This window comes from Lingula anatina, chromosome 1 (genome assembly GCF_051362555.1).
Source record: "Lingula anatina isolate TDL-2025a chromosome 1, LinAna3.0, whole genome shotgun sequence".
Classification (NCBI taxonomy): Eukaryota; Metazoa; Brachiopoda; class Lingulata; order Lingulida; family Lingulidae; genus Lingula; species Lingula anatina.
In genome coordinates this window covers 60,341,205-60,368,491 of record NC_141767.1, presented here as the reverse complement: position 1 = coordinate 60,368,491, position 27,287 = coordinate 60,341,205, and the positions used below count along the sequence as shown (strand labels likewise).

The following is a 27,287-nucleotide window of genomic DNA, read 5'->3' as shown; positions in this document are numbered from 1 at the left end:
TTATAAGTAGGTCACCAGTGACTATGCAATCTCAGAGAGGGCTCCGTCAGTTGAAATCTCTTAAGAGATTTTAACAAAAAAACGTACGTTTAGGAAAAAAACCCTGGATTAACTTTGAATGCAGGAATGGGGTCGTTGACCATTGGTAAGTACAGGAAAATTGCCGTTTTTTCCAGGTAAATCCAATTTTTGGCCAAAACGAAGAGTTATTATGACTTTAAGACCAGTTAACACCAAAACATGCAAGATGCATCTTTCATATGCTTCTGAGCATACTCACCAACTCCAGTCAATGCTTTGTGTTTTACATCTTCATCTTCATGGCTTATAAAATACATTAGGACATCAAACACTCTGTCTTTAACACAGGCCTGCAACAAATAATGCATCATGTTACCCTTAATGATAAATCTGTATGACAGATGAGTTATATTGATTACCATGCTCTCTCAATTCATTTTGTCAACAAGACAAGCAAATAAACCAAAACTATTTCACAACATAAAGATATACCTTAGTCTCTCCCATTTCCTTGGCATCAAAATCAAAGTGTCGGCACAGCAATCCAACTGTGAATAGAGCCCTCAGTAAAGTTGGCTTGCTGTTATCCAATGCTGGATTCTTGGGATTGTTTTTGTGTTCTGTCATGATCTTACACAGAACACCTGCAATATAGAAAATCTTTTGACAAACTCTCCTGCTATTCAGATGGTAATGAAGCAAACTTGTTGGTGAATGAGACTAGGCACTGTTTTACTGTAACTACTGTCAGACGAGAATAAAAACTAAAGATTACTTGTATTCCACATATTTGCTGTGCTGAAATGAGCTAATTGACTGGCATGATCATGTCCATACTATCATATCATGATACATATATATGACAAGAAAGGTGCAAACTTACCAAAGAACTTCTGAAAGCAATCTCTGACTAGCTTGTAGTTATGGGACACAAGGTTTATTACTGATCCAAGGCAACTCACACAGCTCTGCACAACCTGAACCAATGGAAACACAATTTTTTATATGTGAAATACAAGCAGACATCAACAGAAAGTATACCTAATTACAGAAAGTAATGCCTAAGTATAAACATATATATATATGAAGACTCAAAACTGACCACTGGCATGGATCTATATTCTTTGTAGAACTACATGTGGTGGTTGGCACAATAAAAAAACTTATATGGAGTCTCCTACCATCATGCCATGTTTGAGCACCAGTTTCATCATGTCTTCCTCCAGCTGTGCTAGGAAGCCTTCACTGGGATGTTCCATTAATGGGACCACCAACTCTAACACTCTAGCAATATAGTGGAGCACCATATAGTCACCCTGAGTCTGAAAATACAAACCAAACAAAATATGTTAGCATGCACAGGTAATACAGAAAGATTATCTAGGGCTAACAATTAGAAGGGATATTTGATGATAGTCCCACAACTAAAATACTATCATAAAATGCCACATCTTAAGGCTCTGTCACACCTATCATATAGAGGTAAGTATAAGTATCATATGTGAAATCAATTATATGCACAACTTTGAAATCACCCTTTTTCCATCAAAGGAGAATTAATATATAAGCAGGGGATGAAATTGTTTTTGAACATGCTCAAAACATTAATCTCCTTCTCCATATGCAAACGCACATAAATGTTTGTCTGCATACTCAAGATGGAAATGACAAAAATATAAACTTTTTTGCATTTGTCTGCTTATGAGCAATTTTTTTAATTTGTTAGTGCTACCTGCTATAGTGTGACAGTACCTTTAACAGATACATTAACCCAAAGACTGCTTCCTGTATTGTGCTGTTACCTGACTGTATAACATTCAACACAAATGGACTGACTTACACTGCATTTGATATCCAAGTATGGCTGTAATGTTTCTGCATGTTGCACCACCATGTCAGGTTTGATCTTGCAGAATAGGTATAATGTTGATAGACAAGCTACTAGCCTTTGACTGCTGGTCACTTTACCCTCAGTAAGTTCTGAAAATAGCAATATCAGTCATTTATTGCAGTAATAAAGATACTGAAAATTTGAAATCTTACTTAATGCTATTTTAATGCTAAATTAAATGTCTTAACAGACCAACTTACCCACAGCCTTTGCTTCCAATTTGAGGACATTTTCTACCAGACAGTCAATTATCTGTCTACACGACTTTTCCACTGGACCAAAGGCATGATCTGCCTCTTTTTTCAGGAGCTGCAATTGTAAACATCAATGCAAAATAATAACCTTTTTTTAATTCCTACCTTCAAACATTTTATTTTAAGTCATATTACTCTTACTTGGTGAATGGATATCAAATTATTACCAGTGCTTGATCAGAGTAATCATAGCTTCCTGGTTTCAATGTGGTGTGCATATTGGGATAGCATGGTTAACTTTTATCAACCCATTCTTTCAAATAGCAATTTCTTTAAGGGGCGAGATAGTGCTAAGTGTACTTAATTATGACATGACCATAAACATAAGTCTCAACAAGGAAATGTACTTACATTGCCAAGGAGGGTTTCAAACCATTCATAACCTGAGTCTTTGCATGCAGCAACCTATTTCCGGTGAGGAAAAAGATGAAGAGATGGTAAATTGGCGATTAACAGGTGCAAGAACACAATTCTTACTTATTGACAGCTACTTCTACTTTTATAATGCAGTACTAGCACAGTTTGTTTGAGTTTGTGTCTTATAATACCAGAAAAAATTTTGCTAGATGATACATTTAGCTTTTATTTACTTAAACATGGAACATTCAGGATACTTAAAATCTGATTAACACTAGAAGATGGAAAACCATTGAACTAATAATTCTTGACAGCATAAGTTATGTCAGATTAGACTCTTACCACATCTGTAATGTTCAATACTTTGGTGAGTAGCTTGTGTGTGTCTCGATCTCTAACTACTGTGAACCACATGTTCTGGAACACTTCATTCACAAGTTTCTGGGGGGAAAACAATTGGAACATAATACAAGTCTTTAATAAAATTTTGGAAGAAAATTTATCAATGTGACCAAACACTTCTTTTAAGCCACATCTTTTTCTTTTTTGAATATTCCTTCATCAAAGTGCACTAGGTATACAAATAGAGCATTGGTGTTATTTTCACTTATCCAGACATCTTTTAAGTTATGTAGACAACTTTTCATAAAGAAGCATGAAAATATCAAACCTTCAAAAAATAAAATAATAATTTTAAAAACTATTACTGTGTGTGCATATTGTATGACATGATGGAGCAGAATAACACCATACCATAAAACATGAGCAACTTTTTCTGAGTGAAATTAATTTTCAGTATGATTTACCTTTATTCCTTCTTCATCATTGATTCTCCTGATCATCTTGACACACATCTCTGGGATTTTGCTGAAGTCTGGTTGTTCTGTGCATATATCTCTGAATATTTTGATGACTCGTTTTCTCACACTGATCCCAGTGTCCTTAAAGATAATAAACCATGAGATTTAAGTAAAACTGAAGTTACAAAACTGATTTAAATTTCATAGTAATTGCTACCATTTACCAGCTTAATTCAAATCAATTTTGTAAACAAGTTCTTTTAGTCCTAAAAATTTAATATTTTAAAAACACTATTTACTATAAATTCATCGAATTACACGGTCACAGCGTGAAGCATACTTACCAAAATCCTATCAGACAACATTTCATAATACTGTGTAGTGAGCTCTGGACGGATGAGGATGAACTTGCCCACCAGTTCCACAGCTGCCTCTCTCACTGATGTAGACTGATCCAAGAACCTGCCATGCACTCCTCTTTGCATATCAGGCTGAAATACAAAGACAAAGTTACACTTTGTATAACAAAGCATATCATGTTAATTGACCTTTGGATTATGTGCCAGTCTATTATATATTAGTTGCTGCAACATGCCAACTTACTCGTGCCAGAATCCCAGGATCTGCCTCTACCACAGCAGTCAAACACTTCATTGCTTTGGTTCTAACTGCTACAGCAGTCTCACATAAGACTTTTAAAATCTGAAATTAAGAAAAACATACATCAAAATTAAAGAGTTTTAATGTACACTTTGTATGTTATATACTATAAACCAATGCATTACTTTGTAAAAATATAACATTTATGAATGAGCTGATGTAACATATAACCAGAAATCATACTTGACATTATAGAACTCTTATATCCCAATCACTGAATTACTCACCTGAGTCAGATAGACATCAAAACTCTGTGAAAAAGGGCGTGTGGAAGCAAGATACCTGGCCACCAGGCAGGCACTGTCATAATCTAACTTACTTGATACTGACCTAAAACAATTGATACCTGCATATTTACAAGTACTAAAGCGAAGTATGAAAATATTCAGTTATGTCTGTAAATCATTATTATTATTAAGAGATGTTTGTTAAATTTTGAACAGCAAAGCCACACACCTTGAAAAGGAAGATGAATCAGGGGTTATTTGAGAGAACAAAAACTGCTTCCTCCTTTCAGCCATTTGGAGTGCTTCTGAGGTTTTTTGAACTTCATCAGCAAGACTTGTTTCTGGCTCATCATCACTATCATCTGTATCATCTTCATTTGTTTTCTTCTGATGCCCAGCTTGTACAATTTTTTCTGCTTCTGTTGTGGCATCCCTTATCCACTGTGCTATTAGGAAGTTTCTTGAAAACTGAAGAAAATAAGAAAGTACAATTTATAAACTCTGTTAAGTACCCAAAACTATCACTGACTGTTATAATATCCCCTAAGTGTGGTTTCATAGGGATAAATGCAAGATAAACGAGAAAGAAATTTCTATGGCAGTGACTTAATGGCTACACCAAAATAATGTCAGGCACATATAAAATTCATGCTGATCAAATAAATGTTATTCCTCACTCTTTGTGTTTTTGTTCTATGGTCTTATTTGGCCTTGAAAGGAAGGTGAAGGTAAACCAAATAATCCATTATCTACATAAGACAACTGTGCCAGACCAGACTGCTTCCACAGACAGATTAGAGTGGATCCTGGTCAAATAAACCATCCAATTCAGAGCACAAAAAAATTGAGTCATATGACATTGTAGTTTAAATTTTTGCTAATATGAATTTCTATAAAATAATGCTATGAAACAAAAAGCTGTTAAAACAAGCTTTTCATTGATATCCAACATGTTGGTATATCTTGGTTGGTGAAGAAAGTAAGTCACGTTTCTGGCATTTTGTTTTATCAACAATAAAATCTGAACTAAGAATTTTAAGAAAAATTGCTGACAGGGTTTTGGAGTACTAAACAGATTTTTCAGTTTTTACCCCAAAATCGTAATTAAACGTTATCCGTACAATGAAATATGTGTAAATGTTAATTAATTTAGTCGCTGAACACTGAAGATTAATTTATTTCCCAATAGAATGTATGTAAGGCAGTAAATAAGGAATTTTGGGCAAAGGGTGACAATATCCTTAAGAATTAGACCTGTATATTACAATTTGCAGCTTTAACAGTATCACTATTTGGTAAATATGGGGCTTCCACTACAGTAATGCAAACAAAATAAGTCAAAATGTGCAAAAACTTTGGTAGAAATTATCTGATTGTGCTAAGTTTAAACCCAGACTCCATTTTGCCATTAAAATTCCAAAAAAGAATATTGTTTAATAGTCACAGATCGAAGGAGTATGAAGAAAATGAAGAAAAGTGTTTGCTAATAAATCAAATTTCATGAGCTAATTTGTTTCAAACAATGTCAAAAAATCCAATTACACACATTCAGTTTTTACTTCAATCTCAAATATGTATAAATCCACCAGTGAAAGTTGTAAACACTGAAAATCCTGAAAACTTAGCTTGCAATTTCTTATGGCATTTGGACCATATGAAAAAAAAAAAATGATCAAAATGAAGACTGAAAAGCCTGAAATCAGGCATAATCCTGAAAACCTTCACCCGTTTATCTGCCCATAAAACTCAGATAGGAAACTCATAAATTAATTTTTCCTGCAATCAAAAGTTATTTTCTGCTTCATCTTAATGCTAATCAACATTTCTATTTTTCTAAGAGCATTGGCCATTAAACAATCCAAGGTTTCATTACTTAAGGTGCATTCCCAGAGATTTAGATCGATCCAGAGATTTAGATTTAGATCAACCTAACTCCTTGGGGGTTCACGCTAAATTGTAGTCAGCCGAGCGCGCACCATAATTAATTACCCCCTTACAGCTTTTAGTAGGCGAGACAGACGCTGATAGTAATCTAGTGAGACTCCCCACATGGACAGATCGATCTAAAATCTATGGGAATGGGGTCTTGGTTTAAGATGACTTTTGCGTTTAAATACTCAGGGCTAATATATTTCCAGTACTGCACATTCACAAAATGTCCATTAGCTTTGCTCCCAGACAGTGATCTGACATTAATGATACTGAAAGCAATTTTTCACATTTCAATAGGCAATACCATTAATCAAATTAATACATAATCAAGTAATGATGATTGTTTCACTGACAGTTCAGGAACAAACGTTCTGTTTTGTTAATTTGAATTGTGCAGCACTTACCAGGACTGCAGGGTCACTGTGTCTGTTGGCAGCTAAATAATCCAGTAATGCTTTCTGTAGGGTCTGGATCTGGTCTCCAGCTTCCACCTGGAATCCAAACACAAATGGTCAACTAAGTTTTTTAAGAAATTTTCAAGACAATTGAGACAATTTCAAGACAATTTCATGAATGGGTCTTCCATGTGATAACATCAATGATACAAAAATTTGATTGCTTGGCAGCAGATGCAATATTTTGATCAACGTACAACAGCACTTATGTTACATTCAAACTTGTATTAGAGTGTATTTCAGAAAAAAAGTACTTACAAGTGGTGATTTGCGGCCATTACTTGAATCATCATCACTAATATTGTTGATCTGTTTAAGAAAATTTCACTTAATTAAAGAGATCATAATTATTGTAAACAGTTTCTATGTCCAGCAATATCAAATAAACAGATCAGCATTGTGCTTCTGTTTCTTTTAAATTTAAAGATAAAAGATCATTTTGTATTATCTGGGAATACCAGAAGCCACTGTAACTATTGCAATAATCATAATCTGACAAATCTATAAAAATTGCAAGTAGTATCCACATCTAGAAACAACTATCAGTTTCCCTCAAATATTTCTCAGAAATCTAAAAGAGAAAGCACACAAATCATTGGCCTCATTAAATATCTCCTCTTCTCTGTCTACGAGTCTTTTCAATAAACAGATTTAACCCATTCCATGTGAAAAGAGGGCCTCAAGAGATTTCCAGAGATTGAAAAATACTCCCAGTTAAAGAAACAAGATGGCTTTTGAGCAGGTTAGCTTTAACTGTGTAAGTAGGCACTGAGAATTAGAAAGTTGTAGTGCTGAGCTTGAGCATCATCCACAGTCTGAAGTTGAAGTTATGTTAAAATCAGTGGTTAAATGTAGAGAAAAACTGGACACCCTCAAAGGCCACAGAATTGACCTATCACTGTCAGTCAATCATTGGTAACTCTAAGCCAATCAGAGTACTGTATTTTTCTCACCCAATTCAACCTTATAACCAGCTGACTGCAATTTTTCAACACAAACAGCATGCTCAGTACTCTATTAGAGCAATAGTCTGTGCAAATGTTTGAAAAGTGACAATGAGTTTCTTACTGTCAGATAGTTGCTACCAGGAATGATTTACTCTTTTTCAACATTAAGTTTTGAGATACATTTTCAAAATGTGAATGCTGATATTCCACAGAAGGCAGTGGCCATTTACCATCAAACCAACTGTTTCAAAAAATTTTCAGAATGTTGTTAATATTTACAGTTATAGTATAGATCACAATATAATAATCTTAACATCTTAACAATACTGTTACATCAGGAGTATGATTTTTTTATAAAAACCTAATCACAGGAAAGGGACTGAACATGTACACTTCAGAAAATTAAAGGTTTTCCCTGATGCAGGAATAAATGCCCACACACTCAGAAGTCTGATGCCAATCCTACTCCATTCCCCCATAAATATCACACCAAATTTCGTGATCTCTATCATGTAACATGATTAATATATCTGAGTGGGTTGAAAGAAAAAAAGAACTACATGCATCAACTTTTCCCCTTTAATAAATGTTACAGCTACCAAGGAGCATTTCATGGAGCGTGTCCCATAAGATTGATAAGATTCAATTTAATTTTGATAGTGTAGCTGGTTAATTGTATCAGAAGATTGTTTTGGTTGAGTAAGAATTAATGACCTGTCAAATCCATATTAGTGCTCCCCACTAATGAGACTCCTTCCTCTAGGGAGTGGAGATATCATGAAACCTTTCATTCTGCAAGTCATTTGGCTTTCCCTCAAGACCTTAAACCATCACATGAAGCATTGGGTTTATTACCCAAATGCTCTATTCTCTAGGAGGATTATCATTTCATCACTTTTTGGACCATTAACAGGACATAACTTGACAAGTAGATACAATCAAGGCTCTTCTGGTCAATATATATTGCTTCTCAAACTACAAAACCAATTTACAGCTAGAACTTCAGGTGGTCACATTGGAAATTTTATTTTTCCCTATCAATAAGTCTAACCTGCAGATAAAACCAGCCAGCGAGTCATTCAAGAAATTCCACTCCTGTCAACAACTAGAGGTTATACAGGTAGGTTGTACTGAACATTTCATGTTTTCTATCCACAAGACTGAACTACAGATAAATGAGACTCAAGTGGATTCTGATTGTACTAAAAAATTCAGGTTTTCTATCAAATATTTTGAGGAACAACAGCAAGGTTTATTAGACAAAAATTCAGCAAGACAGAACTACAGGTAGAAGTGAGCCAAGTGGGTTGTACTAGAAATTCCCCGCTTTCTATCAACAGCTAAGAGTTGTATGAGTGGGTTGTAGTGACACAACTAGAAATTTCAAGGATCTAAATTGTTTGTTTGAAATTGTTATTTTTGAAAAAAAATTTCTAGATGCTAACCTCCAAGTCATTAACAATGAAAGACTGTAACAACACAAGACTGACTTGCAGATTACTTGAATAATTCTTAATGAGCAGCAATTCTTTTCCATTCATTATGAAAATTGTTGTGTGACTGAGCCACTGAGAGAGATGATCCAAGGAAAATGACACCAATCAGATGATCACTTCTGGAGAACTAGGCTATTACTATGAAATAAAAGGAACGTGCAGTGATTTAGAAAAGCATATTCTAGGCCAAGAGAGGAAAGCTGCTAACCACAACATAGGTTATGAATTTTACATTTTTGAAAGGAAAGATACACATATAGTTAATCTATTCATTTGCTGGATCTGAGAATAAAGGTAATATTTTCTCAAAACATTTCTTAGTTAAATACTTAAGTCATTTTTATTCCCTTTTCTTCAGATTCATCATGACATCAAGTGTAAAAATAATTTTTATGGTTTGCGCCATTGGGATTGTTGCAGTGTTCACAGAGGCTTGTACAAATACTGGAGAGTGGGTGAGTGTGAACCTTATTCATACCGGTCATTTCTATCAGGTTTGGAAAGCTATGTATCAGGATTTAACAAATATGTGCTTATTTCAAAAGGGGAAAATGTCATCTTGTCTGTAAGTGATTCCTACAATTAACTTTAAATAAATATGAGATAAGTAATTCAAATGCACCTTGCTCTTTATGGAATTGTTTTTTGGGTAGTGCCAGCGAGATATCAATTGTTGTGGAGCTGCCGTGTGCTATAAGGGGGTTTGTCGATTAATGCGTTGTAGGCCTACAGGATACAGGGTAGGTACTGCCATCAATTGGCATCAATGACACACAGTGAAACTTATCAAGACACCTTCTCAACTTTTAATATTCACAATGACAATAATAAAGAAAGACAATCTCATTTTCATTTTAAGTCTTTTGTCTGTACAGTTGTTAATTTAAACCACCATGCACAGAAGAAGAGCAATAAGTTTCATATTTATTTAATACCAATGGTTCTATCATTTCAGTGCAAGTACCACAATGAATGTTGCCAGGGTTTTTGTAGTCCTTCTTCTCCATATGTCAAAACATGTACAAAACCTGATATAGGTAAGCTGCAGAAAACATCAACATGGCAATATTATTTTTAGGCTAATTGGCAGTCAATCAATCTTTAAATCATTTTAGCACAGCCTCAATTTTGGAACTGAACAGACTTGCAATTTTACAAAATAATGTACAAATCAATTTTAATTTTATTTTAGATGACATCAATGCGTATCTGGGTATAAGGAGAAGAGCTTTGTGGTAGCAAAACGAGGTGCTTCATAACTACGACAACACTGTACTGACTACAGTTAGACAGAAAACACAGGCATTTCAGAATAAATGTTGTAGCATATCATTAAATTTTGCTAAATAACTATAAAAAACTTACATGTGTTAACTATAACATGAGGACATGTTAGCAAAATAACAATAACTTTCAAGGTTAATATGGTCTAATTATTACTCAATGACAATAAAGTAATATAAGAATACTATGAACTCTTAGAATTCAATAATTAATTCAAAATAAATCATAAGTGCATCTTCATGGCTACATTGTGAAGTGTGAGAAACATTCCTGGACCAGTGCATTATGCTTTAAACACTGAGGGAAATAAAGAGAAAATTATTATTATTATTTTTTATTTATTTTATTATTATTATTATTATTATTATTATTATTTTTGCATATCACCTTGTTCACATGCCCATTATTAGTAAATATAATTTTTGCAGATAAAATTTAACTGACACTTAAAGTGACTTTATGTATTAATATACTGCAATATGATGGTAAATTTCAGAAAATTCAATTTGACACGCTTGAGAACATGATCACAGATATTGTATACCTGTACTGCTTTACACATTAACATGTTGGGCTATAATGATGAACATGTTCTAAGTTTGTCAAGCACACAGTGGCTAATGTAAATGATTTAAGGAGATTGGTAACAAACTTATTAAAGTCACGTCCTTTTACAGATTAACTTCATACACTGAGCTTTAAAGCTAATGAGAATTTAGTCTAAAGCAAGACCACTGGCAGGTGCTATATATCATTAATGAACCTACCCGATCGATAATCTCATCAATTGTCTCTTGATTCATCTGACTATTGATAGCATCTCTCCTGAGAGTGGAGGCAACAATTCCAAGGTAATCCAATGAGGCCACTCTTATAGACATTTCAACACTTTTGTTGCTAAATTGCTTCACCTGGAAAATAACAAGACATGTTTGTAAGCAGTAGAATGGGTCATGGGTCTAATGGGTCTAAACTAACCAATAAACTAACCAATGTTGTAAAAACTGCAAACAAGATTATCGGGCAGGATCTACCCAAGCTGGATGATATTTTTTAAAGACAGAATGGAGAAAAGAACCGTCAACACCATGGAAGACTCTTTTCATCCTGCATCATCACTTTTTACGTTTTAATAGTAACGCTTTTTAAACAGCTTTTACCCAAGTGCAGTGACGCATTTTAATTTGATCTCAAAACCAAATTCTTAATTTATCTACTGTATTACTTTTACTCTGTATATTACCAAACTTGCTCCAAATGGAAAATGATTTCTGATTTTTATAATTGGTTAAATAAAGTCTTATCTTAATATAGGTAAAAATCAAAATGTCTTTTGTGGAAGCACCCGAAAAGTAGCAGAAATGGTGTCACAAAAAATTCATTATAATTTCAACCAAAAACAAAAGGATAACCTTCAGGGGATAAATAAACAGGGAAAATTGGAATTTTTTGTTTGGAATTATTACCTTTTAGACATGCCTTTCATATTCCTATCTACATCTTACATCAATAAATCAACTGCCTAACTAAGATAGAGAAGAATTTCATCAGCTGTGTTATGTTATAAGATTAAAGTAGTATTTTTTTTCAATCAACAGATAACAGGAATTAAACAATTACAGTATAATATATGTAACATATAATAAAATGGGTGTTTTGTACCCTTCGCAATATATAAAAACATACTTAATGCATATATAAAAAACAGTATAAAGTTAGAGTTAAATAAACCTTTGAAATAAATATTAAAGAAAATAGTAAAAATAAATAGTGTTCCCCATTCTGTTAAGAGCTAAAAGTTTACAACACAGGCGTTAGTTAAAAGATAGTTCAATCTATGGGTATGTTAATTACTCACATTCTATGTGTTTTTCACACAAGTTAATACACCAAGATGTTGAATGCTGCCTGACTAGGAGCTTTAGCTTTACTTAACTGTTTACAGATTCTATTTTATACATTTTATACTCACCAGTAATGTGCCCAATAAACTAAGCAACAATTCAGCAGCTCCCCATTCAGGTTTATTCACAGTTGCTAATAAATCTTGCACAAAGTTTTCAAACAGAGGCCTATAGTCTTCTTCCCCTTTAGTTGAACACCTAAAAGAAAAATCACATTTAGTATTTCCAGTAATAAGAGCAGAACATGCCATTTCTATTACAGCAGCTTTTTATGCAATATTTGAAGTGATTTTCAAGCTTAACTTTCCCTTTTAAAAAAACAAACTTCTCTTATAAATATCTGCTTATACATTCTGAATTCTATGTTAATAATTGTCCTGTTATCACATAAAAATGCATTATTAACTTACTTTCTGAGAAAAACAGCCAAAAAATTGTGGGCACTTCTCATGGCATTTTCATAATTGGTAATTATTATGACCTCATCATCAGTAAGCTTCTGGAATTGTAAAAAAAAAAAGACAAATTTTGTAATATACAAAACATACCTTTAGTTTCAAATTTAAGAACACTATTATGTTGTTCTGAGCAACTCAACCAATTACATTAGACATCAATGCTTTCCCCAGAGAGCCACCCAGCTGTCAATTGCATAGCCAGTTTCTGCAGAATATGGCTTGACAAGTCACTAAATTTTAGGGACATGGCAACTTTATTTGTTGAGAGGAATGGACAACCTAGAAAATTCCTGGAAGGTATTTTGATATACCCAGATTATTTTATGCTCCCCCAGTTGTGTAAAAACATGAAAAATACATCACAGCATAATAAAATGAAAGTAAACTTGATACATGTTGTTGCATTGCATGTGTGTCCAATTTGATCAACTAGTAAGATATCCTGTTTAATCAGGAAGAGTGTGGTCTACAATTTAGGGGGAGACAGATGTAAGAGTAAAGTTAAAAATAATTGAACAATTCAATTGAACCTGGTTACATGTATCAAGTCCATATGGTCCCTAAAATTTTGCTGTCTACTATACATCTTTTCGACTTTTCTGGGGGGGGGGGGGAAGCACATTGAAATTTGGACACTACATGGCTCTTTTCTCTTGTCTGTTTCCCTTACGGTGCTGCAGAGCACCTAATTGTCTACACATCAGCAAACCAAGTAGTAACTGTTTTAGTTTCTCCTGATACAAGTAGAGGATTCACAAATATTTTTGGCTGTATTTGGCCCTCATCTTGGCAGTTTAGCTTATTCTGTGATACTGTTAAGATTGCAGTTAATTTCATTCCATAATGTACAGTGTCAATTACAAAAACAATGCTGCATTTGAAAGCAAACTGCAGTGTATGTCAGAAGTTACAAAACTGGAAGGATATGCATGTTCTATCATTGTTTGTGTATTAATAGTCTTTTATTTCATTCATTGTTATAAGCTTTAAAATTATAATACAGTAATGATGAGTTGGTATACTGATATATTTTTAAAGAAAAATATAAGTACTACATCATTAAAATAAAAAGAAATTAAAGATCTATTAATGAAAAATATGCTATATACCCACACACTGTGGTTGAACCCTGCCCCCAACCCCTTACACAGATGTTGTTGTAGTTGGACTAGATTCCCTGTTACCACAATCCTAGGAAAAGCCCTGATGGACATAACCAAATAAAAGAAGTATCATTACCACTAATTAATTAAACCTCTTTGTAAAAATCTACCTTCAGTTTTGTCTTCTGATTTTTGTCATCCGAGGGTGTGGGTGCACGAGATTCATCCTCCTTAGGTTTTGGCAATGCTATCACAGACTGGATGAGCTGCAGCACCAATGCAGTCAGCATCTGGATTGACTGATCTGCATTCAATCTAGAGAATACACAGACATACAGTGATAAGATTTAGATAACTATAATTAGTTTAAAAATAATACAACTCCATTTTTTAAACAAGCATTCTCTACAGCAAACATAACAGCACACACCTATCAATGTGACGACACTTTTCTGCAGTGCACACCTAACACAATCAAACAGCATTAAACATCTGTGACACTATTATGTTGAGCACACTTACTACAACCTTGACTATTTTCTACAGCACAAATCCATTTACAATAACACACCTGTAGCTCCGAAGGTTCTTCTTACTACTGGGTAAACGTGCTATAGATGCAAAAATGTCTTCTATAATAAGAGCTCTGTGTTTTTCGTAACCTGAATACACCTAAAATGAAAATTATTGAATGAGATAAATACCAGATTATCAAGCCGTTTTCTATTCCTATCCCTTTAAATTGCATAACAAGGGCTAATTTCTCCTCAACAGAAACATACATATGGAAAAGTTTGGTCTAAGAATTGCTGAAAGTGTTTCAGGAACACATTTGTTTGAATATCAAAATACTTATTACACATCTTTAAACTTATTTTATGGTGTTATTTCTTAAAGTCACAATTTGACAGACACAAAAGTTAGTCACATATCACTTACAGTTGTTACTACTTTCATGGAATTCAGTTGGAGTTCACTGACATTTTCCACAAAAAATGGACCACATCCTAATGAAGACACCTAGAAATATGTAAAATTAGTTCAAATGCTTGTGAAGACAATGGTTTTCCAAAAAACATCATATAAAACAGTCAATCAATTTTTATGCTAACTGACTTTGGGTTCTAAATTTCAAATATTTCACATACAAATGTATACCTGTAATATCAAAGTGTCTGTTAGTTCCTGAATGTTGATGAGTTCTGCTAGGGCCCCTACTATCTCTGTTATTTTGTTGTACAGTGCAATGGTAGTCTTGTGTTTGGCACCGTGGGACCTGGCACGCTTCATCTTAACATGCTGTTGGAAACCCTCTGCAGGAAAACAATTATTCATTAATAACCAAACAAGTTTATACTTGCTGCATTTGATTCAATGCCATTACATAAAAATAGCACCTTTTTCAAACTGTCTGATAACAAGTTACAAATTTCTTATCTTGAAGCAAGTCCAAGTTTGAATTCTACATCTTCAGTACTCAACTTCCTCTTCAATGAAATATTACCTTTATTTTTTGGATCTACCCTATAAACTGGGTCATATTCTGGGTAAATGGTATTCAGCAACTGGAACTTGGTAAGAATGAGTATCCTGTCAATGACATCCTCTAGGTACACTTGCTTAGGCATGTCTGGTGATGTCATAATGTACAGTGATGTGAGAGAGGCATCCACACTGCGCATAACCCTCTCCATGGTCAGCTCTCTCCACAGCTGCTCCTCATCATCACCTTCATTGTCCTGATAAAAAAGGTACGACCACATGGAGATCTATAAGCTTCATTTCTAATTACTGATGGGAACAGACAGAGTATATAAAACAGAAAAATTAACAACCCCCAACTTAACACTTAATACAAAGTTTAGCCTTCTTTCCCACATAAAAATGAAAAAAAAAAATCTACAAAATGGGAGAATATCACATGCTCGAACAAAATTACATTGCCTTTTGTAAATATCAAAAAAGTTTACCCAGTATGATTGATCACTTACAAGAAAATATGATACCCTGCCTACTAATATTTTACTAAATAAGATCTTATTTCAATTCATACGAGATGACACTGTTGAGTTTCAGTAAACTCCCCACAAATATCTGAAGCTGAACATATAAGAAATACCTGAAATCTTTCAGTTCAGTATCTCAATAGCTCATACCTGTGCCATATTTGGCAAGATTTTGGCTCCATCTCGTATGTTCCAGGCCAGAACTGTTAGTAGTTTAACCAGCTTTTCATAAGGCACCTGGAACAAACACAAAAGTAAAATATGATAAAAAAATCATCACTTTTTACTCATTTTCATGGATCTATTGCAAAATAAGTTTTGGACTTCCTTGTAATGATCTTTATGTTACAAGCAATATGATGGTTTACCTGATTCATAACTCCCATTGCTTTTAATTTGGCTGACTCACTGCACAGTTCATTTAGTGCTGACTTGGACAACAATATTTCTGGTGGAATCTCAACTGATTCATCATCTGGAACAAATCATTTATAACATGGGTTATGCTTACACCTTTAATAACAGGTCAGCATTCACAATTTTTCAAATAAATTACACAGTCTAACCATGTTATCAGTAAATTTACCTGGATAGATGAACTAACATAAGTTCTTATTACATTTGTTGCTAATACTTACCAAAATCTACCCGCGACAATGATGACATATCAGCATCTTCTGCAGCCTCTAAAGCACCATCTACTGCATTATTGAACCTTTTGAATGTCCCCGTTTCCATCAGTTCCTCTGGGCTCATCAGGTCAGACTGCTCTTGTAATCTTCTCTGCTTTTTGTCCTTTTTCTTTTTGGAACTCTTTGGCACTATCAACAAGATATGCATAAAGTCATGAAGCTAACTTCAATAGAACTTACCAAATCAACATTAAACTCCACGATCAAAAAAGTAAGTAAAAATTAATTAATTTAGGAAGGAATTATGAAGGCACTTACATTCCACAGGTGTTGGTGGTCTACTTTCTTCACTAGAATCTTCTTCAGTATATTTGGGAGGAGCAGCAGCAGCAGCAGCAACAGGGGAAGTGGAGCCTGCATGGGAACCTGTGCGACGACGACGCTTAATGCGCTCGCTCAGAGTCATGGAAAACCCACCAAAATTTTCTTCTGGTTCATCTGCATCAATTACTTCTATAGACCTCCTCCTTTTTGTTCCTAATCATTAGAAAATATAAGGACACAAAATAAGTGCCCAGTTTATGTCATTATCCAGGGATGCTAGTGGGGTCCGGAAAGAAAACCTGAACTTTTTTTTGGCAAAGACGGGGGGGGGGGGGGGGGGGGGGGGGTACAAATTGATTATGAAACAATTACTATATTTCAAATTTTATTTAATAAATATATTGCAATATATGTCATCACAACTTCATGGTAATTTTCAACAGTTGTTTCCAAGGATAATCTTGACATTGACGAGATGGAAGTGCCATCAGTACATAAACACCTACCACCCATAGTAGACAGTAATGATCCCTCACGTAAGCTTGATAATCACCAGCATGATAATGATAGTCACTAAATGTTAATCCCTTTCATTTATCATTTTCAAAGATTGGTAATGGCTTTCGTGGTAATGCCCAAGCAACAAAAATGTGTAAAGACAACTACGTGCTTTGGCATGCTTAGTTGTTTTAGCATGGTTTTTCAGAGCTTTTTTACCACTGCTTCCGTACCGGATCACGTCGTTGCACCATACACACCAAGCTTCTCCGGGGGACTTTCGCTTCCGAACATAGGTAGAAAAAAAATCGTCATTATTGTCCTTTTCCTCCAGCCAACTCCAACTAAATCTATTTTTGACAGTAATGTCGATGTTTCTAATATCGTCTGTTCCCCTCTCCGCGAAATCCATTTAGTTTGGTTTAGTTCAAAATTCCGCGCACGCGGTGTCAAAACTTTCCACATGGGTGCCGACATTAAAGCCTACATTTCCAACCAATCAAGCGCCATAAATAAATCACGTGCTACGGTTGTGACTAGATATTGTGTTGAAACGCAGCTCTGTCGCAATGGTTGAAATGCGACGTTCCTCTGACGCATCGTTCGTCCAGTCCGCGACCACGTTAAAAACGAGAATTCCGGAACAAAATATAGTACCAGAAAATTTTATAACTGGACGCAAAAAACCGGAATTCCGGTAAAAACCGGAAGACTAGCATCCCTGATTATCCACACAAACATCACAGTCAGGAAAGTAAAACTTGTTTAAAATCCAAAACTGGAATCACACTGTGTAGCTTGTTTGAATATGTTATTTAGTTGGTATTTCGGCATAACATATAATTATTTCTAGTTGTAGAATCTCACCTTTGCTCATGGAGTCCTTTGAAAACTTCATCTGCAATTCCCCAGAAGGATTTACATAAGTAGTTCCAGATTTTCCCTTTTCTTTTTTTCCATCTGCATCTATTCTGGTTACTGGGAGAAAAGAAATATTACCATTATATTATCAATAAAAATCAAATTATACAGCTGCATAAGGACACGTGAATTTTTCAATAGAAATTACCTCAACATTTGTATATCTACTCAATATTCAAATATAATTTTTCTACTTACATTTCAAGGTAGGAGTCATGGATTTTATTGCCTGTAAAATAAAACCATGAAATATTTAACAATGATATTTCTATTTTGTAAAATGTTAGTGCATTATAACTAATTTTTAATCAGTACAAGATCAGAGTATTAAACATTATTCAGCAAACTAAATTACAACATTCATCAACAGTACATTTAAATAATAATATGAATAAAACAAGGCAGCAAAGCTGTCAAATGTACAGACAAAAAGCAGGAAATAACAAAATAGGCTACTGTCAATTCTGATACAAAAGTACATTATGTTAAACTGCAAATTCAACATCAAATTTTAATTATGCTCAACAGGTAATACCAATGAAAGTAAAATGTGTACCAAGCATAAGGCTTCAGGCCCATGGAAGTTCAAGTTCACACTTTGAAAATGTAAAACTTCCAGAAAAAGAAGTCAATTAGACTGCTTTTCCAACGTCAGGCTGCATTTTAGTCCTGTATTTCTTTTTTGAAAGTTTTTCAATCATAAGTAACATGGTTTTCTCATAATGGTCATCATGGCAGCAGCACCCAAAATTGTGTTTTCTTCTATTCTGATGCAATATTACATAATGGTTTACAGCATAATGACAATCAATTTTTAATAAGAAAATATACCTATCATGGATTTTCAGAAAATGTGACTATCATGGGTCTTCAAGCCTGTGGAACTTCAAAGTCACACATTGAAAATGCCAATATGTGAAAAATTAAATTTTCACAAAAAAATGTTTAACTGGCAGATTGCATTGCCTACTGAAGCTATATTTTAGTCCCATGTTTCTTTCCTGTAAGTTTGAGAACAGTAAGTGACATGGTTTTTCTTAAATGGTCATCATAGTAGCAGTGCCCAAAAATAGTTTTTTTTCAAATTTTGATGCAATATTACATAATGTTTAACAGCATAATGACCATCAATTTCTAATAATAAAATATTAGTATCATGGATATTCAGAAAATGTGACTAGCAAAGGTCTTCTGGCCCATGGAACTTCAAAGTCACAACTCGAAATTGCCAAAATGTAAACAAGACAGCACTGTTCTGAAATGTTTTTTTCCACATTTTTAACAATTTTTAACATAAAACAAAATTAACAGTTTACTGCCATTTATATATGATCAACTAAAAAAATTGATGAGATGGGAAAAAAATCAATAGAGCAGTGTTAAATGTCCAATTTCTTCCATTCTGAGATTCTGAACATAGTGAATGATTGAATCTGACAAACTGCAATGATATGAGTTTTTTTCCATTTTTGAAACTTTATTACACAATACACGATAACAAGTTTACCATCATTTTTACAAAATCAACCAACAATGTTGTAAAGATGCAGGAAATGTCAAACAAACACTTTTACGTATCTTATTAATTAAATAATGAAACTGTTAACATGCCTAAGAATTGAATCTGAGGAAATGTGAAAAAACAGCATAACTTCTAAGATAATGGCCCGATTATGCTGATTTTCAAACTCAACTTGAGTTTTAGTAAGATTAACCACTCCTGTGAGTTTCATGACAATTGGCCTATCTGTTTTTCTTATATTGTGTTAACAGTGTTGTATATATGCTGAAAAGTGAAAAAAACAGCATAACTACTAAAATAGTGGCCCGATCATGCCGATTTTCGAACATTTTAGTAAGATTAACCACTCCTGTGAGTTTCATGACAACTGGCCTATATGTTTTTCTTATATTGTGTTAACAGTGTTGCATATATGCTGAAAAGTGAAAAAAAAAACAGCATAACTTCTACAATAATGCCTCGATCATGTTGATTTTCGAACTTGACCTGCGTATTATGAATATTCATCAGCTCTGTAAATATAAAGCCAAAAAGTAAAACTGTCTTCCACTTATGGTGTTAACGATAAAAGTGCACGGCGACAGCAACATGGACGGCGACGACAGATGCAGGTGATGGCAATATGTACATAATAAAATATATGTATCGTGGATTTTCAGAAAATGTGACTAGCATGGGTCTTCAAGCCCTTGGAGGTTCTAAGTCACACCTTGAAAATGCCAATATGTGAAAAATTAAATTTTCACAAAAAACCGATTAACTGCCAGAAAGAATTACCAAACAGACTGCATTGCCTAATTAAACTGTATCTTAGTCCCATGTTTCTTTCCTGTAAGTTTGAGAACAGTAAGTGACATGGTTTTCCTTAAATGGTCATCATGGGAGCAGTGTCCAAAATAGGGGTTTCTTCAAATTTTGATGCAATATTACATAATGTTTAACAGCATAATGACCATCAATTTTTAATAATAAAATATTAGTATCATGGATATTCAGAAAATGTGACAAGCAAAGGTCTTCAGGCCCATGGAACTTCAAAGTCACACCTTGAAAATGCCAAAATGTAAACAAGACAGCACTGTCCTGAAATGTGTTTTTTTCCATTTTTAACAATTGTTTAACATATAACAAAATTAACAGTTTACTGCCATTTTTATATGATCAACTTAGAAAATTGATGACATGGGAAAAATATCAATAGAACAGTGTTTAAAGGGATAATAACTCTTCGTTTGAGATCTATATTTCATAATAAAAACCTTGTGAATAACTCATAGAAATATAATATATTCTGTTTTACCACACAAACAGCAGTTATAGCTTTTATTCTGATATTTGAACTTGTCTTTAGACCACGTGACCTCCATTGATGTCTATACTCTGTTAAAATCTCTTAAGAGATTTTAACAAAAAACCAAACTTTTAAGAAAAAAACCAGGGACTAACTTTGAATGTAAAAATGGATTCATTAACCATTGGTAAGTATGGGAAAATTGTTGTTTACTCCAGGAAAATTCATTTTTTGGCCGAAACGAAGAGTTATTATTGCTTTAATGTCCAATTTCCTCCATTCCGAGTTTCTGAACATAGTGAATGAATTAATCTGACAAACTGCAATGATATGAGTTTTTTTCCATTTTTGAAACTCTATTATACAATACATGATAACAAGTTTACCATCATTTTTACATAATCAACTAACAATGTTGTAAAGTTGCAGGAAATGTCAAACAAACACATTTACGTATCTTATTAGTTAAATAATGAGACTGTTAACATGCCTAAGAATTGAATCTGAGGAAATGTGAAAAAACAGCATAACTTATAAAATAATGGCCCCATTATGCTGATTTTTGAACTTGACCTGCGTTTTAGTAAGATTGATTACTAATGTGAGTTTCATGACAACAGGCCTATCGGTTTTCCTTGATATGTGTTAACAATGTTGCATATATGCTGAAAAGTGAAAAAAACAGCATAACTACTAAAGTAGTGGCCCGATCATGCCGATTTTCGAACTTGACCTGCGTTTTAGTAAGATTGATTACCCCTATGAGTTTCATGACAACAGGCCTATCGGTTTTCCTTAAAATGTGTTAACAGGGTTGCATATATGCTGAAAAGTGAAAAAACAGCATAACTTCTACAATAATGGCCCGATCATGCTGATTTTCGAACTTGACCTGTGTTTTATGAATATTCATCAGCTCTGTAAATATAAAGCCAAAAAGTAAAACTGCCCTCCACTTATCGTGTTAACAAGGAAAGTGCACGGCGCCGGCATCGGCATCGGCATCGGCGACGACAGACGCAGGTGATGGCAATATGTACAGACACTTCTGTGTCTGTACATAAAAAACAACATAAAGGTACATATTATGTTAAAATATTGAAAATATGCATAATGTTGTTGAATATACTTGAGCTTTAAAATAATTTGGTAATAGAACATATGGTGTGTTTGGATAAAAGGGAGTGGGGTAGAAGGGTTAATATATCCCATGCACAGAATGTTAACATTTGACGTGGCAGATGTTGACCAAATAGAGAAAAAAATGAGACTTGGGGAAACCAATGTTGCAATTCACATTTTATCATAAATTTGAGATACATATATTCAAATCTAACACAAAAACTTAGGTCATATTTTTTAAAAGTCAGACCAAACCTTAAAAGTGTTTGTGCGTGTGTGCATGTGTGTGCGTGTATGCGTGCGTGCGTGTTTGCAACTATGTAGAATTGGGTGTAAATATTTGCTTTAATGATACCAGTATATTATTTTTACTTTGATATAATAAAATTATGTTGTCTTTCATTCTGCTTTGTCAGGAATCATGCACCTCCACCACAACATGCATATCTAGTCATGCAGGACAATATTCTGACACAACCATTGCCATGCTACATGAATACAAGGAAGGCAATGTGTCAGAATACCTGAGCCATATCCCCACTAGGCAATTTGGAAGTTTTCTTACTGGAGGTAGATTTCTTACTTACACCAGCTTTTCTTGGTGGAGATTGAAACTGATTGACATCCTAAATTATAACAATGGGAAAGAAAAAAATCAATTGACAGGTGACAAGACAAGGCATTTTAAGTTGTCCAAGAAAAACTTATCTGCTCAAGTCAGCTATCAGTTTTAGTGCAAAAGCCTTTTCAACTATCTCACCACATGGGTACTTACTTCTGAACTAAGTGGCTCTAGGACAACCACTGGTTCACTTGACTTTGATGCAGAGGAACGCCTCCTCTGTTTGGACTTGGAGTTTGCTGGTGTGCTTTCCTTTTGTTTGTCCATGGTAGAAAGACTAGAGGTGGGTTGGCCTTTATCTCTGTCTACAGGATGGCTTATAGCATGACCTGGGGAACCTAGAACAAAAATCTTCTCATAAAATCTAGGTTTCAACACTACAAGTAAATCTTTATACCACTTTTGGTTAATTAATGACATGTGTTTCCAAAATAAAACTTTAGGTTATAAAATCTTTTAACTTTCATTGTAATATTTTCCTTACCTGCAGCTGAGTTTCCTGCTTGTATTCTATTGTGAGCTGGAGACATATATGGCTGTTGTTGTTGGTGGAAACCAGGCGACATGCTATTCATCATATCACCACCATTTACAGCACCACTTCCAGGGCCTAAAACGTAACATACAAATTATAAATACCCATAAGTTTCTATCAGCTTGTCTTAAAGGCACAATTTCAGAGAACTGATATGAATTGGATATGATAAAACAAAAGACCTTATCACCAATGGCTTATACTACAAATGCTTATTCCTAAATTCCTTTTTAATTCACAAAAAGCAAAAAGTCTTGAGAAAAATTAGCTTGAATGTACCCTGTCCCATCTGTGGCTGCCCTGCAGCAAAAGCGGCAAACTGACTCTGGAACTTGTTAGAACCCTGCTGTCCATAGGGACTGCCAGCAAACAAGTTACCCTGTGCTTGCTGCTGAGGGGCATATGGGGTGAACCTGGAATGACAATATAACAAACATGTAGATAACACAAAGGGCATTTCAATATTATAAATAATATACTTCAAAATTTAAGGATCACATTCAAAGAGGTAATACTGGATAAATATAATGCTGCTTGTGTATAAAAAATAAACAATCAAAAAGAGAATAGGTCTCCAGTGTTCTTTGACACAAACTAATACTTTATAATAACCACAGATATGTTTTATGTTAGTCTGTTATCTTCAGTCTATGCTGACTCAGAACACAGAAGTAGAGAATGCTCAGACCTACAGTAATTACTTGATCTTGTCAATGAGGGAAAATTGTAAATTTTAGATGCTGTATTTTTAAGTCAAAATTTCATTCCTACTGAGTGGTAGCAACAAATTTAAAAAGCAGGCTACTCTATACTGCTATTCTATACAAATAAGAGCACCAAAATGCTATAAAGAAATATCATTTTTGTGATTATAAAATTATGTATATGAAAGTTTGACAATTTTTGACTACTGAAAGATCCGAGTAATTACAGCTATTCATTTTCATCAATTTGGAAACTCTACAGAGATGATCATTTCATTTAAATGCACTACACAAGACAGATGTGTGTAACCTTGCAGGACTGCCAGGATGATAGGGTGACATGTTATTGCCTGGCTGGTAGGGGGAGCCCTGCATCTGCTGTGGAAGCTGTGTGGGAGCCATGGGCTGTCTGGGATATACACCTTAACAAGAAGAATATTAATTGGGATTCTTTCATTAAGAACTTATATAAATGTATGAAATAACAATACGATGTCAAAGTTATCAAAATTGTCTCGAAATAAAAAGCTCATGTTTTTAAACAAAGTAGCCTTTACTTGTCACTGTAATTTTGCTCAATCATGACATTAACTTTCTAGCAATGCTTACTTTCTTGTGGTCTACCACTCTTGAAGACAGCTGGGTTCTGTGCTAGTACAGCTTTCAGAAGTTCGGGGATTTCTCCTTCAATTGCATCTCCCACAGAATTATCCTTCAACTCACTGTAATATGGACACATATAACATAAGATGTTACCAAAATCCCTTAATATGTTACAAAATGCCAAAATCCCTGATCACTGTCTTTGAAATATAATCTTGAACTAAATTACTATGCATGTACATTGATATTTTAGCCATTATTAAGAAGCATATACTAATTAAAGGGATAATAACTCTTCGTTTCAGCCAAAAAAAGAATTTTCCTGGAGTAAACAACAATTTTCCCATACTTACCAATGGTTAATGAATTCATTTTTACATTCAAAGTTAGTCCCTGGTTTTTTTCTAAAAAGTTTGGTTTTTTGTTAAAATCTCTTAAGAATTTTTAACAGAGTATAGCCATCAATAGAGGTCACGTGGTCTAAAGACAAACTCAGATATCAGAATGATAGCTATAACTGCCGTTTTTGTGGTAGAACAGAATATATTACATTTCTACAGCGTTTGACACCCACACTCGCCAGCACGCCAATGCGAGTAAAAATTAAATCTGGCGTGTGAAATTTATGATGCAAGTCGCCATTTTGGCGAGTATATTTATGTCAACTTTCTTTATTAAGTGTATCAGTAAAATTTAGACTCAATAAAAGTCCGATTGACATGCCAACATTTACAGGGAAGTTCAACCTCGTTTTTATTTTCATAAGTAATAATCGTGATTGGTTGATGTTGAGGAATTCTGTAATGACGTATTCACAGTCTCACTGTCGATTTTGAAAGTCCCTTCGTTTGTGCGACGGAGTTTGACGAAGTACGTCTTGGGATTATGCGCAGTCGATACTTCCATGAGAAAGCATGCAAGTGGATCATGGAGCAGATTAAAAAATTACGAACGTCCCATAAACGAGACGGAGAACATCTCAGAATCAGCATCAAATGATGAGTAAACAAAATCAAAGCAGGAACGAACTGATGCAAGCTAACGGTCTGAGCTCTCTGACTCAAAGCATGTTTTTGACGTTCTCTAAAAATCTTTTTCTGAGCAGAGCAAAAAAAGTTTTTTCAAACGCGCGAAGATTAGCAACGTGTTCAGGGTAAGAGGACTTGAATTACCTACCTTGCGCTAATGCAATACCATTCAAATAAAGCAATATGACGAATTTTATGTCACCTCGGATACACTTGAAATGTTAACAATCTCGTCAGCTTTACAGCTATTCACCGATTTCATCTCAGTCAGAGCGACCTACTGTACAAAGTTCACCCATAATATCATGAGTTTAGTTGTAATATTTTAATAAAATGATATTTAAAATGATATTTAATTAAAGCTCATTTTAATATTTATCTTGAAACAAGTACTTCTAGAGTCTAAACTGAGTAAAACGATTTATCAAAACAGTTTTTAATTTTATCTTTATTTGCATATGACTTATAACTAACTATGCAGCATTGGTACCTGATAACACCTCAATCATCAGTCATTACCACATGGCCTGTAACTTCTTAATAAAACAGGCCAAAATCTGGCTTGTACATTTTCAGTTTGGCCTGTAACTTTCAAAAAACACTGGCCAAATTGGCCTGTGCTATTTCAAATGAAGGTCAAACACTGTTCTATGACTTAGGCTTCGTTCACATGCAATGTCTATTTTCTAAATTCTATTTTCTATTCGCGCTATCTTATGATCACGGTCTGTGCCCTGAATATCCCGCCGCGTAATTACCAGCAGCGCGAGCCAGTTACTTATAGTAACTTATAGTAACTGGCTCGCGCTGCCAGTAATTACGCCGCGGGATATTCAGGGCACAGACGGTGATCACAACACATGCCGCGAATAGAAAATAGAAAATAGAATTTAGACATTGCATGTGAACGAAGCCTTATTCACAATGTTTTTATTGTGAAATATAGATCTCATACGAAGAATTATTATCCCTTTAACTTCATTTTGGTAGGATTTAAGTTACTTACATGTGTTCAACATTTGTATGACTTAGTGCATGGATAAGTTGTGGCACCAAGTTTTCATCTCTTGATGCTAGCAAACGCCTGGCTTCTTCTGCAATCCTTGGATGGTATAGCAGACTTTTGTTGTGGACAGTCTGAGGCATAGGGGTGGGTAGGGGAAGTTCAGGTAGCACTAAAAACAGAACATGTCCCAAATATTTTATTTAAAAAATTCCCAATACAATCTTTATCTAAAAATAATTATGTAAGCATAATCACATTTAACAAAATACATTCGGTAAAAAGGGCAATTTTACAGACATTAATATCAATAGATTTTAATACTTAATTAAAAAGCGGAAAAAAATTCAAAACTCATTGTCATATCTTAAATTTTCAAATGATGTAAACCAAGATCTATTTAAAAAATTTTTTTATCTTATCACAAAGTACAAACTTACAATCTGTTAGACTTGCAATCCCTGCCAGTGTTGTGATCGGGATTTGAGGTATTTCCCCATTCATCATGATCATTTATCTATTGGTAAAAAAAAAAATCTCATGTTCTACATTTGCATGTGAAATTTAGCTTTGTGGCCTTGTACTAAGACATGAAACTTAACAAAAGGCATGGAACTCTTCTAATTTTGAAAAAGAAATGATAAGAAAAGGGGCACAAGAGTACTGTTTTGAATAGTTCTGAAGCCA

General features: G+C 34.2%; 2 protein-coding genes across 8 annotated transcripts in view; one reads left to right on the top strand and one right to left on the bottom strand.

Moving 5' to 3' along the window:
- LOC106171530 (nipped-B-like protein A) overlaps nucleotides 1–27,287 on the bottom strand; it is a 34,869-nt gene that overhangs the window by 6,425 nt on the left and 1,157 nt on the right. For 3 of the 6 annotated variants that reach the window (XM_087002016.1, XM_013551925.2, XM_013551941.2), the window contains 37 exons: nucleotides 27,041–27,117; nucleotides 26,604–26,772; nucleotides 24,576–24,688; nucleotides 24,277–24,388; nucleotides 23,542–23,675; nucleotides 23,212–23,337; nucleotides 22,881–23,065; nucleotides 22,630–22,731; nucleotides 18,369–18,399; nucleotides 18,117–18,227; nucleotides 16,746–16,964; nucleotides 16,434–16,616; nucleotides 16,164–16,270; nucleotides 15,946–16,032; nucleotides 15,294–15,528; nucleotides 14,948–15,102; nucleotides 14,729–14,809; nucleotides 14,361–14,461; nucleotides 13,960–14,104; nucleotides 12,639–12,727; nucleotides 12,297–12,426; nucleotides 11,092–11,235; nucleotides 6,856–6,906; nucleotides 6,547–6,633; nucleotides 4,440–4,678; nucleotides 4,211–4,313; nucleotides 3,927–4,025; nucleotides 3,668–3,814; nucleotides 3,330–3,464; nucleotides 2,866–2,964; nucleotides 2,518–2,571; nucleotides 2,113–2,221; nucleotides 1,862–2,001; nucleotides 1,203–1,343; nucleotides 905–998; nucleotides 514–665; nucleotides 281–371 (listed from right to left, as the gene is read on the bottom strand). In XM_087002016.1, the coding sequence (XP_086858142.1) occupies nucleotides 281–371; nucleotides 514–665; nucleotides 905–998; nucleotides 1,203–1,343; nucleotides 1,862–2,001; nucleotides 2,113–2,221; nucleotides 2,518–2,571; nucleotides 2,866–2,964; nucleotides 3,330–3,464; nucleotides 3,668–3,814; nucleotides 3,927–4,025; nucleotides 4,211–4,313; nucleotides 4,440–4,678; nucleotides 6,547–6,633; nucleotides 6,856–6,906; nucleotides 11,092–11,235; nucleotides 12,297–12,426; nucleotides 12,639–12,727; nucleotides 13,960–14,104; nucleotides 14,361–14,461; nucleotides 14,729–14,809; nucleotides 14,948–15,102; nucleotides 15,294–15,528; nucleotides 15,946–16,032; nucleotides 16,164–16,270; nucleotides 16,434–16,616; nucleotides 16,746–16,964; nucleotides 18,117–18,227; nucleotides 18,369–18,399; nucleotides 22,630–22,731; nucleotides 22,881–23,065; nucleotides 23,212–23,337; nucleotides 23,542–23,675; nucleotides 24,277–24,388; nucleotides 24,576–24,688; nucleotides 26,604–26,772; nucleotides 27,041–27,113 (4,573 nt within the window). In that variant the 5' untranslated portion in view covers nucleotides 27,114–27,117. The remainder of the gene's footprint in view (nucleotides 1–280; nucleotides 372–513; nucleotides 666–904; nucleotides 999–1,202; nucleotides 1,344–1,861; nucleotides 2,002–2,112; nucleotides 2,222–2,517; nucleotides 2,572–2,865; nucleotides 2,965–3,329; nucleotides 3,465–3,667; nucleotides 3,815–3,926; nucleotides 4,026–4,210; nucleotides 4,314–4,439; nucleotides 4,679–6,546; nucleotides 6,634–6,855; nucleotides 6,907–11,091; nucleotides 11,236–12,296; nucleotides 12,427–12,638; nucleotides 12,728–13,959; nucleotides 14,105–14,360; nucleotides 14,462–14,728; nucleotides 14,810–14,947; nucleotides 15,103–15,293; nucleotides 15,529–15,945; nucleotides 16,033–16,163; nucleotides 16,271–16,433; nucleotides 16,617–16,745; nucleotides 16,965–18,116; nucleotides 18,228–18,368; nucleotides 18,400–22,629; nucleotides 22,732–22,880; nucleotides 23,066–23,211; nucleotides 23,338–23,541; nucleotides 23,676–24,276; nucleotides 24,389–24,575; nucleotides 24,689–26,603; nucleotides 26,773–27,040; nucleotides 27,118–27,287) is intronic. The other 3 variants (XM_013551950.2, XM_087002017.1, XM_013551957.2) reach the window with 3 other exon arrangements.
- LOC106171564 (uncharacterized) lies at nucleotides 8,283–10,656 on the top strand. Of its 2 annotated transcripts, none has more exons than XM_087002020.1 (5): nucleotides 8,283–8,664; nucleotides 9,399–9,495; nucleotides 9,694–9,780; nucleotides 9,996–10,077; nucleotides 10,233–10,656. In XM_087002020.1, exons 2-5 carry the CDS (start codon nucleotides 9,406–9,408, stop codon nucleotides 10,277–10,279), a joined length of 306 nt encoding a protein of 101 aa, XP_086858146.1. In that variant the 5' UTR covers nucleotides 8,283–8,664; nucleotides 9,399–9,405; the 3' UTR covers nucleotides 10,280–10,656. The 2 variants fall into 2 exon arrangements, with proteins under 2 accessions (XP_086858146.1, XP_013407422.1); XM_013551968.2 differs by lacking the exon at nucleotides 8,283–8,664 and adding an exon at nucleotides 8,734–9,258.